At 37.1% G+C, this 16,341-nt stretch overlaps 1 protein-coding gene across 11 annotated transcripts in view; it reads right to left on the bottom strand.

Moving 5' to 3' along the window:
• Positions 1-16,341, bottom strand: part of ANKRD44 (ankyrin repeat domain 44) — a 147,091-nt gene that overhangs the window by 4,078 nt on the left and 126,672 nt on the right. For 6 of the 11 annotated variants that reach the window (XM_076342284.1, XM_076342283.1, XM_076342281.1 and 3 more), the window contains 10 exons: positions 12,832-12,910; positions 11,661-11,778; positions 10,401-10,617; positions 9,575-9,662; positions 7,539-7,622; positions 6,088-6,233; positions 5,135-5,217; positions 3,864-3,946; positions 2,646-2,737; positions 176-448 (listed from right to left, as the gene is read on the bottom strand). In XM_076342284.1, coding sequence (XP_076198399.1) covers positions 183-448; positions 2,646-2,737; positions 3,864-3,946; positions 5,135-5,217; positions 6,088-6,233; positions 7,539-7,622; positions 9,575-9,662; positions 10,401-10,617; positions 11,661-11,778; positions 12,832-12,910 — 1,256 coding nt within the window. In that variant the 3' untranslated portion in view covers positions 176-182. Of the gene's footprint in view, positions 1-175; positions 449-2,645; positions 2,738-3,863; positions 3,947-5,134; positions 5,218-6,087; positions 6,234-7,538; positions 7,623-9,212; positions 9,275-9,574; positions 9,663-10,400; positions 10,618-11,660; positions 11,779-12,831; positions 12,911-16,341 lie in introns of those variants that run through there. The other 5 variants (XM_076342288.1, XM_076342287.1, XM_076342286.1 and 2 more) reach the window with 3 other exon arrangements.

Here is a 16,341-nt window from a genome sequence, read left to right on the forward strand (position 1 = left end):
CAGTAAATCCCTCTAACTTTGTTATTTAAAGGCTTGATTCTCATTGACACTACAAATCTTTCAATACCTACTTGTCAAGAATAATAGTTAAGAATATAGCCATGGGATTTAAGCTGTTTAAAAAGACAAAAATAAAGCTGAAATGAAATAACAATGAAAAAAAGGTTTTGAATACCAAAAAGTCAAAATGTTTCAGAATCCGAATCATTGTCATTATACCCATCCTCTGTTCCTATGTTATTACTCAAGGGCTTATTGTAAGAGTTAATGCTACCCATACTGGAGCCATCGCAGAGATGCGTCCTGCCCAAATTGTCTTTTTTAAAACAAACGAAGTTGAAAGCCGTCATTGAACTGGAAGGAGAAAAAGGCATCATGGTAGCCAAAATGAGTGCCAGGCAGTCAGCCACGTCTTTGTTAGGAGCGCAAGCCAGGGCTGGCGTATGACCTGGGCACAAATGCAGACAAGGCAATGGTTAGTACTAAGGGTACTGAGAATGGCACTGAGCATTCCTCTTATACATCTCTAGGTGACGTCGTAAGCAGGAGATGTATGTTCAGCTACAATCATGCCAGGCAACAGGGGTACGTTACTTATTTTAAATTAGACATGCTGGGAAAATACACACTTTATGGAGCATTTAGATCACTGTGACCACAACAAGCGCTATTTTTTTAAAATCAGGCAGCAAACAGGCTTCACGATATGAATAAAAGCACTTGCTAAACACATTTCTACAGCACAGACAGTATGATGGATACAGAACACGGGGAGTACAGCAACAGGGACAGAAACTGGCTTCAGTTTCTGTGCATATGAACAAGTCTCATTCTGAGAACAATGACTTTCATTAGAATGTAAAAGATATTAGTTTAAAAACATTTTGAAATACTAAGCAAACGATTTTAAAGACTGATCAGTTGAGTATCTACTCAACTCAGGAAGCAGTTTATTTAGGAATTAAATTACGAGAGAAAAGAATTAGACCAGTGCACGTGGTACGTGTATAGCAGGTATGACTAAGTGGATGTTTAGTTACCCAAATTTACATTATGTTAGACGAATAATGACTGTATTCAGAAAGCATGGAATACACTTCAAATACGAAGTTAATATTCTACAGATGTCAGTAAAACGAAGAACTGGGGAGCTATTAAAAGTTTGTCTTCACTGCAGTTTAACGTGGCTCCTGTCCAAGCGCTGCCCCTAAAGCAGCTCTTCACATATACAAATCTTGGAAAGCAGTATGCTGATTACACTTGCTATCTATACATTTTGGAGGCTGCTGTGTAGTACTCCAGCACTTTCCAACAAATCCTCCTTTATACTAAGAGCAAACAAATTCTTTTGAAGATGGCTAAATCTTAAGTGCTGCAGCAATAGTAATCTGAGGCAATGACCACTACTGATACCCTACTGCCTCAAGTAAGCTGAGAACACCTGCAGTGTAGATGAGTTTGGCAGACAAACGTGAGTACAGTTTTGTAACAAACTACCCACATTTAAGCACTGACTGCAGTGAATGCATACCCTAAACGGAATTTCCTCTTCCACCGAGTTCCAAGCGTGAATATTCTTTAGAGTTGTACTTATACTAAGATTGTACTTAAATTTTCTTTTTTAAACTGCGTATGCAGTTGTTCCTAGAAAAATTAAATGTGTATCAAATTCAAACTTAATTTTCACTTGTTACATACATGCAAATTAGGTGGATCCGTATGTACAATTTTAACGATAAAAACTGGGGTTAGAAGCTAGTCTGGTTCATTTTCCCGTCCCCTATCTCTAAAATGAGATTAGGGCCAGATGACTTCAGTGGAACTCATTCATGCAAGTATATCTAGGTAGCACTTGGTTAATAGTAAATACTCACCACTCATTTCTTTTCATCCACAGATCTCAAATGTCTTGCAATGATGGGTGAGTATTATTATTATTGTTACTTTACAGATATGGGAAGATGGAGGTACCAAATTGTTACATTAATGCCGTGAAGTCAGTATTGTAATAAAGACCAGCTTTTTCAGGAGGACATTTCTGAAAACATTAATTAGAGAAGCACAGCCCTCTATGGGCTTTATAATGTTTAGGGAAGGACTTCATTGAGATCTGAAACAAAATTATCAGATTTATTAACTAACCATGTATTTTATGAGGCAACAGTAATTTACTTGCATCTTGGATTAGGTCAGACAATTGGTAAGCACAAGCTTTGATCTCAGAATGAACTGGGACACAATCAAACATATGTTGATGGTTTTCTTCCTACCCATTAAAACATGCGCTGATTGAATGCATAATCCTTAATTCTTCTGCAAGGCGTCAGAATTATCCGGTGCCACTTGCATGTTTAGGAAATTCAAGTTACCACCGCACTCAAGCATTAAAAAAGACTAGCTGTTGACAGTACATGCAAAATGAACAGTAAAAGGGACCGCTGTGATGTTTAGAATACATTTTTATATTAAAGAAAAATAAATAGTATCTTTCTTTTAATAGGTACTCACACAGATCATTGTCTGTTCTTGGAAGGATAAAAGCATCAATGATGTCTATCATCAGCTTTTAAGTCTATTGCTTCCCTTTGTTGTAAAATTACCTGTTGGGTCCTACTGAAGATTGTCAAAGTGTATTATTTACTTACCATTTTCATCTACTGCTAGGACGCATGCCCCTTTGGCTAGCAACTCTTCAACCACCATCTTTAAGCCGTTTCGTGCAGCAATATGGAGAGGTCTACAAAAACATGACAACTAAATTCAAGTTCAGTTTAAAATAGGCTTTCTAAAAAGTTAGGTAATGCTTAAAGCATACCCAGCATCAGAAAGAGAATATTTTCCTTTTTTGGATCATTACAATTATATTGTAGACATTAAATTATATTACAGCCTTTAAAATAATCCTCATGTTCCACATCTATAAAACATATGTGCAAGACAAATATAACCACCTTTACGTACACAAAGATTGCTTAATACTTTCCAGTCTAAAGTCTTTCTTTAAAAAGCTCTCATTTTTCCCACTATTTGCAGCACACAACTGACATTTAAAAGGAAAATGAATCTAAGACCGAAGAAATGCCTTTGTTCCATCCTTCATTCTGGCTACTACAGACTGTTCAAAATTATTGTATTGCCTTTTTATTCTTGAATACTCGATTGCTAATCTCTGTTACTGCAGAGCCGCTGGAAATTAAAAGTAACCACTGGTTTGCTTCCTTCCTGGGCCAACACCCAATGCTCCTGTTTGGGGACAGCTAGTGGGACAGGAGAAACAATTTCATAATGGAAGGGGGAAAAAAGGGCTAAGATGGAGTGAATTCTTCTGCAAGCACCAGATGATCTGCCCCCTGAACTTGTGGTTGAATCTTCTCCTGTGGGATTCCCCCATACCAGTCAAACAGTTGCAGCTGGAGTAAGAATATTGACGGTTCTAACTCTGCTGATAATGTATGGTATGGACAGGAGTTGGACATAAAATATCACCTAAAAAAAACCTCTGAAAATTAAATGTACCACCTTAAGTCTAAATAAATTATTTAGATTTAAGGTGAAGCTCAAAAAGCTGGGAAATGCCAGATGTATACTTACACATTCACATGATTAATAGACATTTTGGTATAGTCTTCAAATAAATGAGCTCATATAATTTTTCCACCAGACCATGTATAGAATTGGCATCAAAGGAATCAAAATTAAAAGTGAAAATGCAATACAAATCCGGTCTTTTCAAGGGCAAGCACTCAAAAATATCAGAAATTAACCTTTTTGTTCTATGAAAAAATCTGAGACATGAATTTGAAATGTTAAATCGGAATCTTCTGGTAAGTCAACTGAACTTGAGAGGATCAGGCTATACTTACGTCTGCAATGCATTATTTTTTGCATTAATAAGGCTCTGTTCTTGTATCTCATCAAGTATTAACAAGGCACATTTTTCATGACCCTGTAGTTGGGGAAAAAAACCAAGAGTGTTAATTTGCTGAGGAGTTTGAAATTGAGGCAAAAGAAATGTTACATATAAAAGTGAAATTTAATAACTCAATTTGAAATACAAACCATGCTACTCAGCTTATAAGGATGTGTAGTAGGTGAACTGTAGGAGCCTTAAAATACCATTTACAAACCGCCACTGCTAGGATGCTTTAGCACATTTAGAAATGTAGACATTGACCTGTCTTTCAACCCTTCATTCATTATATATGAATTCACCTCCTCAGCTTTCAGAGAAGACTGCTATTTCTCTTGAGAGAGCATTCAATGGATTATTTATTAGAACTACATAGTAACATAGAAAGAGATGGTTTAATCTCAAAAACTAATACTATACTTTCTGGATCGTGAAATGCCTTTCTGTATTATTAATAAGCTACTACAAAATCCCTTCAGTGCGAGAGCTCTAATAATGAAACTTTGGAAATAATACAGATCCGGGCCTTATTTCTGATACTGTTTCAGCACAGCAAGCCACAGGTGCCGAACCTACAGCCCTGGCAGGTGACCAGCTGCCTGAAGGACCTTGAGAATTCAGCGAGGCTCATGTGTCTGCAGAAACTGGAGAAATACTATCACACAGGAATCCAATCTGTGGATAGGAGCAAAAGAAAAGGCCCAGGAGAGGGAATCCCATGGGCATTTTTTCTTGCAGAAACAGCAGTAGCAACTGGAATTAAGAGGAGGAAAGGGTGGGAAAAGACACCACCACCAATCTAATCAATGCTTCTGGTTTTACTGCTACAGAGCATAAGGGAAAATTTTGGGTTCCTTCCACAGAAATTGGAGAATAAGAAAAAAGAATAAATACCTTTTTTTTTTTTCTTTGCCACTGAACCTATGTTAAGCTATTTCACAGTGAGATTATTTGGTAAAATCTCAAAGGATTTTCCAGTATTTCTCTTAGTTTCCCTTCCTTATGTTTCAGCTGTCATAAGAGGCATCCATATTTCTCAATTTACTAAACCTTGAAACAGACTTGAGAAAAAGCTTGCAACAATGCTCCATTCCTCACCACAAGTTTGACCATCACATTTCCACTGCAGAAAAATTTTTAGGAGCATAAACACACACATACATACAGACAGACAGACAGACAGACTGTGAAGAGAATAGAAGCATACAGAGGTCTTCAACTTACTTTACTGCTAGCCAAGTGCAAGGATGTATTCAACTCCTTATCTTTTAATGTCAGGTCAGCCTTGGCAATGTTCACCAAAAAGTCTGAGGCATAGAACAGAAATCAACAAACAAACCCAATGGGCAGACGACCGTGTAAAAACAGAGGAAAAAATTTACTATTTCAATATACACATGCATACATGCTAATCAATTAAGCCTTTATGTGATGTAAGCTTTATGAACACGAAGTGAAAATAATGAATGAGAACAGACTAATCTCATGCAGTTAATCAGCAAGCAAAGGCAGAGCTAATAGCTCATTCACTGTGCCCCAAACTGTCAAACATATATTCATCTTAATTTATTTATAAACTTCCCCAATTGCAGATCAGCCAGTACTGCCTGAATCACCTCCTCCTAGGAACAACTGTGGATCCTGCTTTGAGAGGGCTAAGTGGATATAAAGAATTTAGGGTGCAGTCTGTGCTGCTGAAGCTAGAGAAAAGGGAATTCTGTTAAGCCAATATGACCCTAATCTGGATGTCTATAGTATAAAGTCTAGCCTGGAAAAGCAGCTGCTGATAGCTGCCATTTTAAGAATAGGACTTCCTATAATAGAGCAGAAAAAAAGGTTACACAATCTTTTTCACACGTGCAGTTTTACTGCTCCATAAAATCAAGGAAGTAAACAGGAGAATGGAATTACTACTCCCCTCATGCTCTTTACAGTGCGCTCTTAGGAGGAAGTAAGACTCAAGTTTGTTATTGCAACTGTTCACCAAGACTACTGAGAAAAAATGACTGAGAAGAAAAAGATATTTTTTACAGATGTAAAGGTAGCTTCTTACAGACATCCACACAATTTATTTTTCTTCCTTAGGTTTCACAGGAAAAAAAGATGACTACCTATTTGGGATAGTAACTGCAGTAGCACTCACCCTTCAAGACAAACGGAGGCAAGGATGTACTTACCTACCGCACCTACGTGACCGTTTTGAGCTGCCATCATGAGAGGTGTTTTCCCTGCGTGATCCGCAGCATTCACTTGTGCGCTGTGACTCAGGAGGAGCTGGAGGCACTCCACGTGATCCGCGAAGGCTGCTGCGTGAAGGGGCGTTCTGTAGGGAAAGTAACACGACCACAACTGTTGCTAAAGAATGACAATATTCCTGTTTACTTACCTTCCCAAGAACCTGAAAGTGCACGACATTCTTAATTTTTTTTCCCCTATGAAACTTTGCATTATCACCAGGGGAACTTTACAGTAGCAGCATAAGTTAAAATAATATTTACAGTCTCTGTCCTGGTGCAATATAAACTTTAAAAAAAGGGAAGCATAAGGTGGATATGATACTGTGGAGATGAGATACTGTGGAGAATCTCATATTAGCAGCATCGTTATTTTAATGGAGCATACTGCATGATATGAAAAGCAGTACAATCCCTCATTCTTATTCATCTGATTTTGTGTTTTTTTAACAAGCCTAAGATAGGAAGAACTATCAGAAAAGAACAGATCCATTATTTAAAAAACCTGAAGTATTTTAAGTTATAGTCAAAAATACTGCAGCAACAAGCTACAATAATAGTATTTCTATAAAAGGCAGAAGGAATTCTGTCCACTTTGAAGGTTATCAGTTTCCGCAAGACTGAGACACTAGAATTCGTTTGCTGTCTCCCTATGGCATTTTGGGTCTGAAGTGTGACTAATAGAGATGAAAAATAGTTGGTACGCAACCCAGCTCATAGTGTTACTTCAGGTTTTGCTTCTCAGTAAGGGTGAGGTGATCTTACCCTTATAGGAGCAAGTAATCACCATTACTGAAGGTCTTGAAATTGTTTTAATTAATAGAAACAATGACTATTCAATTTTTAGAATTTCAGCAATTTTAATTAAATATATATATACACACACACATAGTAAGGAGATTATCAACGGGACAAATTAAGGATCTGGCTGAATGCATGTCTCTTGCTCTATCAGTATCATTTTGCTGCACAGATGTTTTCAGTTGTGTGCCCTGAGAACGCTAACATAACATTACAGTTTTTAATGAAATACTTTTCTATGTGTACATAGTATCACTCCATTTAGCAAAAATAAACGTGTTTAAGTATTTAACAAAGAAAACTGGTTCAGGGAAACAGCCTATAGTCATAGCTGTTCTAAACAACCAAAATACTATTTCTTTTGTATTTCTTTTCATATGTACTATGAAACTGAATACTTCATAGTATTCTTGCTTCAAGTGAGCCACCATTTAACTCTGTTGCAGTGTAAACTGCTGTCTGAAAGAGTCAGCGTGACAAGACTTAGTTCAACCGTATCAGATAAGGATTAGTTCCAGAGGTTCAGAAAGAATCATGAAAAATACTAGATGGATTCATGAACATGAAATGCAATTTGTTTAAGAAAATATTACCTTCCTTTGTCATCTTTGCAATTGACAATGCTGGCATCGATAGCTCCGATGAGCAGTGATGCACAGTTTTCGTGATCATTGATTCTGCCAAAGAAAAGACATTTTCAAAAAGGTAAAAAGTCTACATCTTTTCCGACTTTCCAGTATTAATTTACTTCCATTAATATCCCATTAATATTTCTTATTGGTTATTTATAAGTTATCCTAACATACCTTTGTCGTAATGCTTTCAGTCACATTTCTGATTATTCATCATCTCTCCATTCAACCAAACTGCATCTGCTACTATAAATTTCAGTCTCTAAAGCAAAGCTGATCCTGCAATTGGCTATGCACAAAGGTAATTGAAAGTGCAGCACAAACCTAGGATTAAAACCTTAATACCTTAAAATCCTTTAGTCTAAATGTCAAACACACCTGGATCTGGAAAGCACTCAGTCATAGATACCTACATATAGAAAGCTTTATTCTAATGTTTTAGGTACTGAAGCCCACATGTCTTCCAACTCACACATTTAATACTTTTCCTTGATGGATGGACTGAATTAATACTCTTTCTGGTTATTGTTAATTTGTCCCATTTCATTATGAAAATGAACAGTGTTTAGTAACAGTATTGGACATATAGCATAGCTAACAAACACCCACGCTGGATTAGCAGCTGTTTTCATTTTAAATTTGCATGCATTTTTAAGTTGCACACATTTTTAATGGGTTTGAGAATTACATACTAGTTTAAAAGAATATAAATATTGAAAAAAAAAAATTTCAAAGCCATCACTAGAAATTCAGATTTCAAAGACTATGTTTCAGCCACAAATGATTTTATTTTAAGCAGAGTAAAAACAGTGCTTTAGATATGCTTTTATTTCTCTAATATGTTGGGGTTTTTATAATTTCAAAGTTTGATACATGATAAATTACTTTTCTACTTTCCGATGATGTGGACTGTAGAAGGGAAGCCTACACAATAGTAACTCCTATCATTACTTCTGGAAGACATTCATTCTTCTAATAGAACATAGAATAGAATACAGTCATTCTAATTGTTGGCAGATATTAGGAAGGTTTGCATTTGTTTTTTCAGTGCTTAATTCCTTAGTCTCCTGATGGCTTACATGTTTTAATAAGCATGTTAGGTCCTACAAACTAAAGTAATCTTGCATTTTAAAAAAAATGCATTTGCAATTATGTTATGAAAAGTTACGATTTTGCTCTATTAGAATCCTTCCCATATGAAAACATACTGCTTTATTGGAATAAGGAATATGTATAAAATACATGCATGGAAGAAGAGGAATAACTCATAATAGCTACCACCTTTTTGTTGTTCATAAGTAATATGAGAACTTTGGATACAGAGTCTGCCTCTATAACCCATCAATCCCTTTGGCTAGGGCCTGGGTAAGAAGTACCAAAGCTTCAAGATAGAGATTAGCTCAGAAGCAAAAAAGACCATGAAGAAAATCAGTCTGGAAAACACTCAGCTGAGGCTGTCTTGGAAAAAATACGGCCTGCACAGAACACCATTCTAGCATGACACAGATTGTTGTTTCAAATCCTTCCTTCATTAACGCTTTGTTCCTATTGCTAAAAAAGAATCATCTTGATTCTGACAAATTTCTTAACTCTCAGCCACTGGGTTTCAAAGGAACCTCAAAAGCTCATACTTACACGGACCAAGGCACTATAGCCCAGGTCATGGCCTAAGAATGGAAGAGCTATGAAGTTCCAGCCTGTGTGAAGAAAAGGCATAGGTCTGTAGTTGTAAGCAAGGGAAAAGAAACTACAAAGGGAGCAGAAATGCAGCTATTTAATTAGAAGTCAGAATTTCAACAAATAGCCTAAATGTACAAAATTTATGCAAAAATACTCTTTATTCTGCCACTTTTTCAGCAGAAGTATAAGCACAATTTTATGATCAGCTTTAAATTATTTGCTCATGCAAATAATCTAAAAAACCCCCACTTTCTTCTCATACTGCTACTTCTTCCAGACATATCCTAAAGCATTTGTTACTGGAGATTTCTACTTACACGGCACAGTGCAATGGAGAGAAGCTATTACCATAGAATGTGCGGAAAGATTTTTGTTCCAATAGTACCTCTATGCAGTTTTCATGACCTATAAGAGATCAGACATTTCACAGTGTTGCACAAAGCAACTAATTCACTTAATTCCTATTAGGCTTATACAGATTAGAATTTAACACTAAGTTCAAAGTTGAACACAATGTGTATATAAGCTTTTATGTGATAAAATTATAAACAGAATTTTTTTTTTTTTATGGCAGCAGCAAGATAGATCCAGGCTAATATTAGCACTTACTGAAAAAAAGGAAAGGAAAAAAAAGTCTCTTTTTTATGTAATGTTATGTATGTTGCCTTACACGTCTCCAAAGATGGTCTTAAATGATGGTATTAGGAAGCTTTACCCTTATATTAAGCAACAAGTTCAGATTATCCAGTTTAGAATAATCAGTTCAGTTGAGAATATCCATCTATTCAGTATTTATCTCTTGCATCAATAAATTAGAGGGTGACACCTCAAAGGAGCATTCCTGGCCCCACAGAAATCAATGAGAATTTCATCGCTGATGTCAGTAAAACCAGAATTTCACCCTGGCCTCCTGTGACTGGGAGCAAATGAGCTGCAAAGCCACTGGGAAGTATTGCTGGAATTTCCCTGGCTTCTGAACTGAAGGGTGAACATAGTGAATGCTAACTACAGAGAGCAAGTAGAGGGGAGATAAGTTGCCTCTTCATTTCAAGCTTCGCAAAGCGTTAGGCTGCTTTGTTAGCGTGTTTCCCTAAAACTGAGGCAACATTTGAACTTGGCAAAAGTCCACAGAGAGAAACTTACCATTGTAACAAGCCCAGTGCAGCGGTGTATAACCTTGATTATCTTTCAAACTGCAGTCTTCCTCTGAAAGTGCTATCTGCAGTAATTCACTCAGCCAAGTGGCATGACCCCGAGCTGCTGCAAAGTGCAGAGGTGTTCTGCCTCTGGCGTCTTTACATAAAATAGATACTTCTTTCTCTAACAGCATCTGAACACACTCTTCATGCCCAGTCATAATCTGATAACAAAGAAATGAGTAAAGAGGTTGACATAATACAGATTCTTGCCCAGGAAATATGGAATATGATTGATGCCTGTGAACATGAAACAGCCTGGATGGGATTCAGAAGGCAGAGATGAAAGCTCCTGTGGTCCCGTGAGTACCTATGATAACTGATACACTGAAATGTATTTGGTACTGCCTTTCAAAGGCATTGATTCCTAGTCTGTGGAAGAGACTCGGCTAAGTGAGGCACAAAAGCAAGGAGGATTTTAAGACTAAGGAAACAGATGAACAAGGGGTGAGGTTCAGAAAACTGGAGTCTGGCTTCTCAAAACCATGTACGAATGTGAGAGAAGAACTGAGGGAAAAAAAGGATCAAGAATATCATCAGAAATAGGAAAAGCTGCTTTAACAGCTGGCCAGCTACTATCAGTGACCTCTGTATCATACATAGGTTAGCTTTGGTATCTTGGTCGTGTTCATGTATTGCTGTCGATACAGAACAGAAATTTTATGCCATAGCTTTTATTACGGACAGGTGTTGGACTCCTAAGCTGAACTGCTCACTGCAGTTATCATAGAGTGCTGTATAAATATCATCTCTTGCATCAACTTCACATTGGGTAAGAAGCGGACTCCTAGAAAAGATTAGATCTGCCTCGAGTTTCACTGCCTCCAGATCAAAACTTAAGGCTTACTTATTTACACCGTCCTCCCCAAGAAAAATGAAAATAACTGCTGGGCAGTTCTTTTAAAGAAATTATTTTCAGAATTCCTAAGGTGCTCTGTTAGATGAATAATGACCGCTATTGTAAAGTGTCTAGAGCCAAGAAAATTGGTCTAATCGGTATTTTATCTAATGAATTAAAGTGAACGTGAAATAAAGTCAAAAGCAGAGCATTACTGAGAGTAGATCCGTCCTGCTTTTTACCTCATTGACTGTGCTTGGTCAGGTTTCCAATCATTTACAGTATTCCCTACATTCAATATCCCTGTATTTATAAGTGAGTTGTAGTCACAGTAAAACAAATAATTAAGAATCCTAAAAAATAAGTCACCCCTCGATGTAAAGCTGTGCATCCCAGGAGATCAGCTGCATCTACAGATGCGTCTTTTTCAAGTAACAAAGAAACAGCATCAATGTGCCCATATGCCACGGCAAGCATTAGTGGGGTTCTAGAAAAAACAAAAACAAACCAGTCACAGCTATAAAATGACATACTACTTACCACTGCTAACTTACAGGAATAGAGAAATCAGGAAGCCTTGCATTTCCCTCCGTTCCTACCCACAAACCTGTTTCTTTCACCATACTCATCTATATAACACCTAAGTGAAGACCTTTTGTATGAAATTATTAAGATGTTTAACAACCGACTACCATGACTGAAATAGAAAAAAACTCATTTGTAAGCAGTTTACAGAGCAACATCATTCAAGACAATCTGTTCCTTTAATAACCTACAATTATTGTCACCTCCAGCAACACATGAGCTTTGCAATGCCCAAGTGTTGTGAATGAAAGTCCCTCCTAGTTACCAAGATGACAACAACCCAAAGCATTTTTTTTGCAAATGCTGCGCAATTGCATAAAGGGGATGAAGGGACATGAGGAAACTATTCAAGCCAAAATTTGGACTAACATGTCTTCCATTTTTTTCTGAAAGGGATCTATTCTCCTTCTATTTTTAGATAAGACTAATACCATTTAAAATTATATGTGTAGTCAGATATGTTCCAGGCACCTCAAATGAGTTTTTTAAACCATTCACATTTTCACTTTAAAAATATACTTAATTCTCCCTCTATAACTGTCATTTAACGAGAAGTAAAATTTTTGTGGGAACATCTCAAATTCATGTGTCACCTCAAATAAACATTCTGTCTCACTGCACCAGCCTAATACACCAAATAAATCCTGAAATATCAATGTCTTAGAAAGAAAAAGACTCTCTATAGAAACATCTCAAGAGCGTGTTCGTTTTTCTTGAATCTGGCCCTCAGCTTCTATGAAGAATTGTTTAAAGTATGAAGCAAAGGCTAAGATTAATGAATAATCCTTTCCACATGGCTTAGATCAACTGAATGTGTACTTTGTAAACTCTGCCAAATTCTATAAGGAGACGTGCAGGAAATACAGTATTTTCAATAAATGCTTTTTTTGTAAGAAATTCGAGATGCTATTTGAATCACAGAGCTGAAAAAAAACCCATCACAAAGAAAACTTACTGTCCTTTGGCGTCTGTCACATCAGGGTTGTCTGCAACTTCTAGCAACAACCGTAAACAAGGTGTATGGCCATTAATGACTATAAAGAAAAAAAGTACGTTTAATTAAAACATGTTTAATTTCAGATACTTTTCCATTGTAATGCTGATGGATAAGAAATTTCCTTATAAAGAAGGAAAATATTCCACAGTATAAGAAATTAATATTCCCACAATTGTCCTTTAACTTGTGCCGATGAAATGGTGAGCTGTTTTTTCCCTGACCTCAGTAAGACGAGGATTAGTTCTCTTACATACAGAAATCCCAAATGAGTAAAACAGAAATCGTGATTTTCACTGAGAAGATTTCTGCTAAACCAGACAGCATTTCAAAATCCCTCAGACCGAGCAGGCAGACAAGGCTTTCTGCGATCAGATTTGGAACGCAGTAGGAAGTACGTTGGCAAGGCTCATCAATTTTGTGTGCACTGCACAAGCAAGTTCTTCAGCGCTGCCATGAAAAAAGAAGCATCTGCAACGAATGACCAATGATACAAACATCATATTCATAACAGCACATACCACCAGAGACTAAAATTCCTTTTGGTTTTTTCCATTTTTTCTAGCTTAACATTTCTGGAAGCCACAGCTACTTCTCAAAAATGGGGCTTGCTTTTTAAAATGTAACCCACTGCTGTTGGAAAACAGCTCTGAGTTACTAAGTTTTGCGGGGCCTGACACTGGAAACTCACCTGTGTGACAGCTGGCTTAAAGGCTTCAGCTTTATACAACTCATGGGATGAACAGAACAGTATTTTCTTCTTTGAAAAACAATAATTCCTGTACTCAGTAGATATAGATTGTGTTCTTATTACAGCAAGTCATGCATTCACACTGCCTACACCCTGTGGGCTGAGGCAAAACCCTTGGACACCACCTATGTCACATCATTCTGGCGGAGAAATGGGCGGACATCATCACATTTAAATCACTCATCCAAAAATAATCTTAGTTGCTCTACCCAGAAAAATAAAGACATTTTTAGTTATTTACCACTAAGTAATGCCATATACATAACATGTAAACAGTTCTGTGGGGCTGATGAGTCACTGGCTTGGGGGGGGGGGCGAATCTGTTCTTTCTTCTGACAGGAGGAAGAGAAACCGTAACTTGTTCACACCGACGTCTGAAAAGGATTTTGGTAAATGAGTTTTAGAACAGATACTCCCAGAAACTCTTAGGAGCTGACCCAGCGATTGCTAAGCATTACAGAACCTGCAGGGAACATTAGTTTTGCCAACAGAGCTACAACACTAACGCTAGGGGAACATTTGCAATGGATTCCCCAAGCTAGCCAGAGGAAAGACTGGTGGTAATAAAATTATACAGGGAACATATAATTTAGGCTAAGGAAATTCTCCATATTATGAGGTCAGAGGAAGTCTATTCCCTGAGGGGGAGAGACAGACAGAAAAAAGAAATACTTCATTAGGTGATTTCTCTACTGAAGTTACAAATCCCTTTACTGGACGATGCTCTGCAGAATCCTGTAATCCAATCCACCACTTCAGGTCTCCTTAACTGTTGTGTTCTGCAATTGTGCTTGTGTAATTAGAAGGACTGAAGGCAAACACGCTTAAGGGGATGGGCACACGTGCCTTCTTGTTTCTTTCCAATGGACGGGAAACACATGCAAGCATTCACTTTCGTGTGTGCAAAAGCGCACTGTCACTCAAGGGATTAATTCAGCAAGAATTCTGTTTGATTTCTCAAAATATGCCAATTTACCTCTTACACTTGCATTGCAAATAAAAAACGCTGGATACTGCAGTGGCACCATGCAGAGTTTCCCGTAGGTGGCATCGTTCTTTGCTAAAACACTCCTAAACTGTTCTGTTACGAAACAGCATAATAAAAATCATCAGATTGCAAGTGGCTTTTCATAATAGTTAGAGATAGAAGCTTTATTCCAGAGCTAATTTCCACAGAACTCTGCATAGCTCTTGATCTAAACGTTGTCTTAATGGCTATTTACCCAAAGTGCACTTATCTCCCATTTTAAAGCCTCCAAATTCATGACAGTGATAAATTTCCTTTACTAAGAGTTCAAATATTCAACCTGTCTCTGCAGTATTTTCCCTTCTTAAGGTACATGTTTTCTTTAGTGTCTCATTCCTGTGGGTAGGGCTTTCTTGCTTCTTCCCTTTTTTTTCTCCCTTTTTTAAATACACACCTAATTTATTTTGTTTCACTGCAGATTTAAAGAACATTTTGCTTGTATCCCTGGAAGATTTTTTTAAATCTTTTAAAATTTAAAATTTAATTTTTTTTAAGCAAAAAAATATCACAGACTAGAACAGTCTACAATGAATCTTCCTCCTGGTTTTACATGGAAGGCACTCATACGACAGTGATGGGGTCAATTAAAAAAGAAATTAAAATAGGGGAAAAAAAAACCCACAATCAGAATTTGTATGAAGGTAAGAAATGTGCATATTAAAGTAACATCTTCTATTCAACAAATCTACCCAATTCTATTCAACAAATCCATATTTTAAGTCCGAGCTGCTAACAAAGATATGGCTTTGTTACCATTTACTTGTCTCAGTACTGCAGAACCCTTACAGTTCAGCTGTGACAACAAGAAACCTATGTTTTTAAATAAATGCAAAATCATTGCTCTAGTGATGAGGTACCAGACAAAGCCACACCTTGTTCATCATTCAGACCCCAAGCTATGTTTGAAGTGACTATAGGAAAGCTCTTGACCAACACAGCTCCAGTTTTGTGGCGGCACTGATCTTGATTTAAATTAATTAAACCAACAGTTTTAACAGGATGTGGATCAGCTGGATTTACTATTTTGTGTTTTTATCAAAAACAACTAAAACCCCCTCTCACTGAATTCTGGTCTCAAACTTCTGATATGTAAGCTCCGGTAGCACATCTCTATATCATTAGTTTACTGGGGAGTAATGTACTCAGTTCTGATGCAAAATCTAAGAAGGCAGAAAGCATTTTTTAGTATGCTGTGAAGATCTATTATGCACATTTTCTTCAGTACTGCACACAAAATTGCTAATAGTCTATTTGACCTTATGCTTCCAGGTTGCACTTATATGATCACACACAGAGAACAAACTGGTATTAGAGGATGTATGTGCATTTTAATCTAAGCAAAATTTAAAGATAAACAGAAAGACAATTAAGTCTGGCCCTGATAATGTTATCCAATGAAGTATTAATTTTACTTCCCACTAGAGGTCACCGCTATGCTGTACTGAGCCCCTCGATGAACAGCCAGAGGAGAAACGTTCCCTTTGGCACCCCTGCATATTTATCTGACAGGCACATATTAAATAATAACCTTTAAATAAATGCCAAATTCTACATTTTCCAGTTAATTATGCACGTTGCATAATTAACACTCAACACATGAGGAATGGAGCAGACTCCCAGCAACAGCAAGTTCACAAGCTAGCTCAGGAGGAGGATAATGTCTGAAAGGGGGTGAAATTTCTGTAGTGTTGCC

The sequence above is a fragment of the Aptenodytes patagonicus genome, chromosome 6, assembly GCF_965638725.1.
Source record: "Aptenodytes patagonicus chromosome 6, bAptPat1.pri.cur, whole genome shotgun sequence".
Lineage (NCBI taxonomy): Eukaryota > Metazoa > Chordata > Aves > Sphenisciformes > Spheniscidae > Aptenodytes > Aptenodytes patagonicus.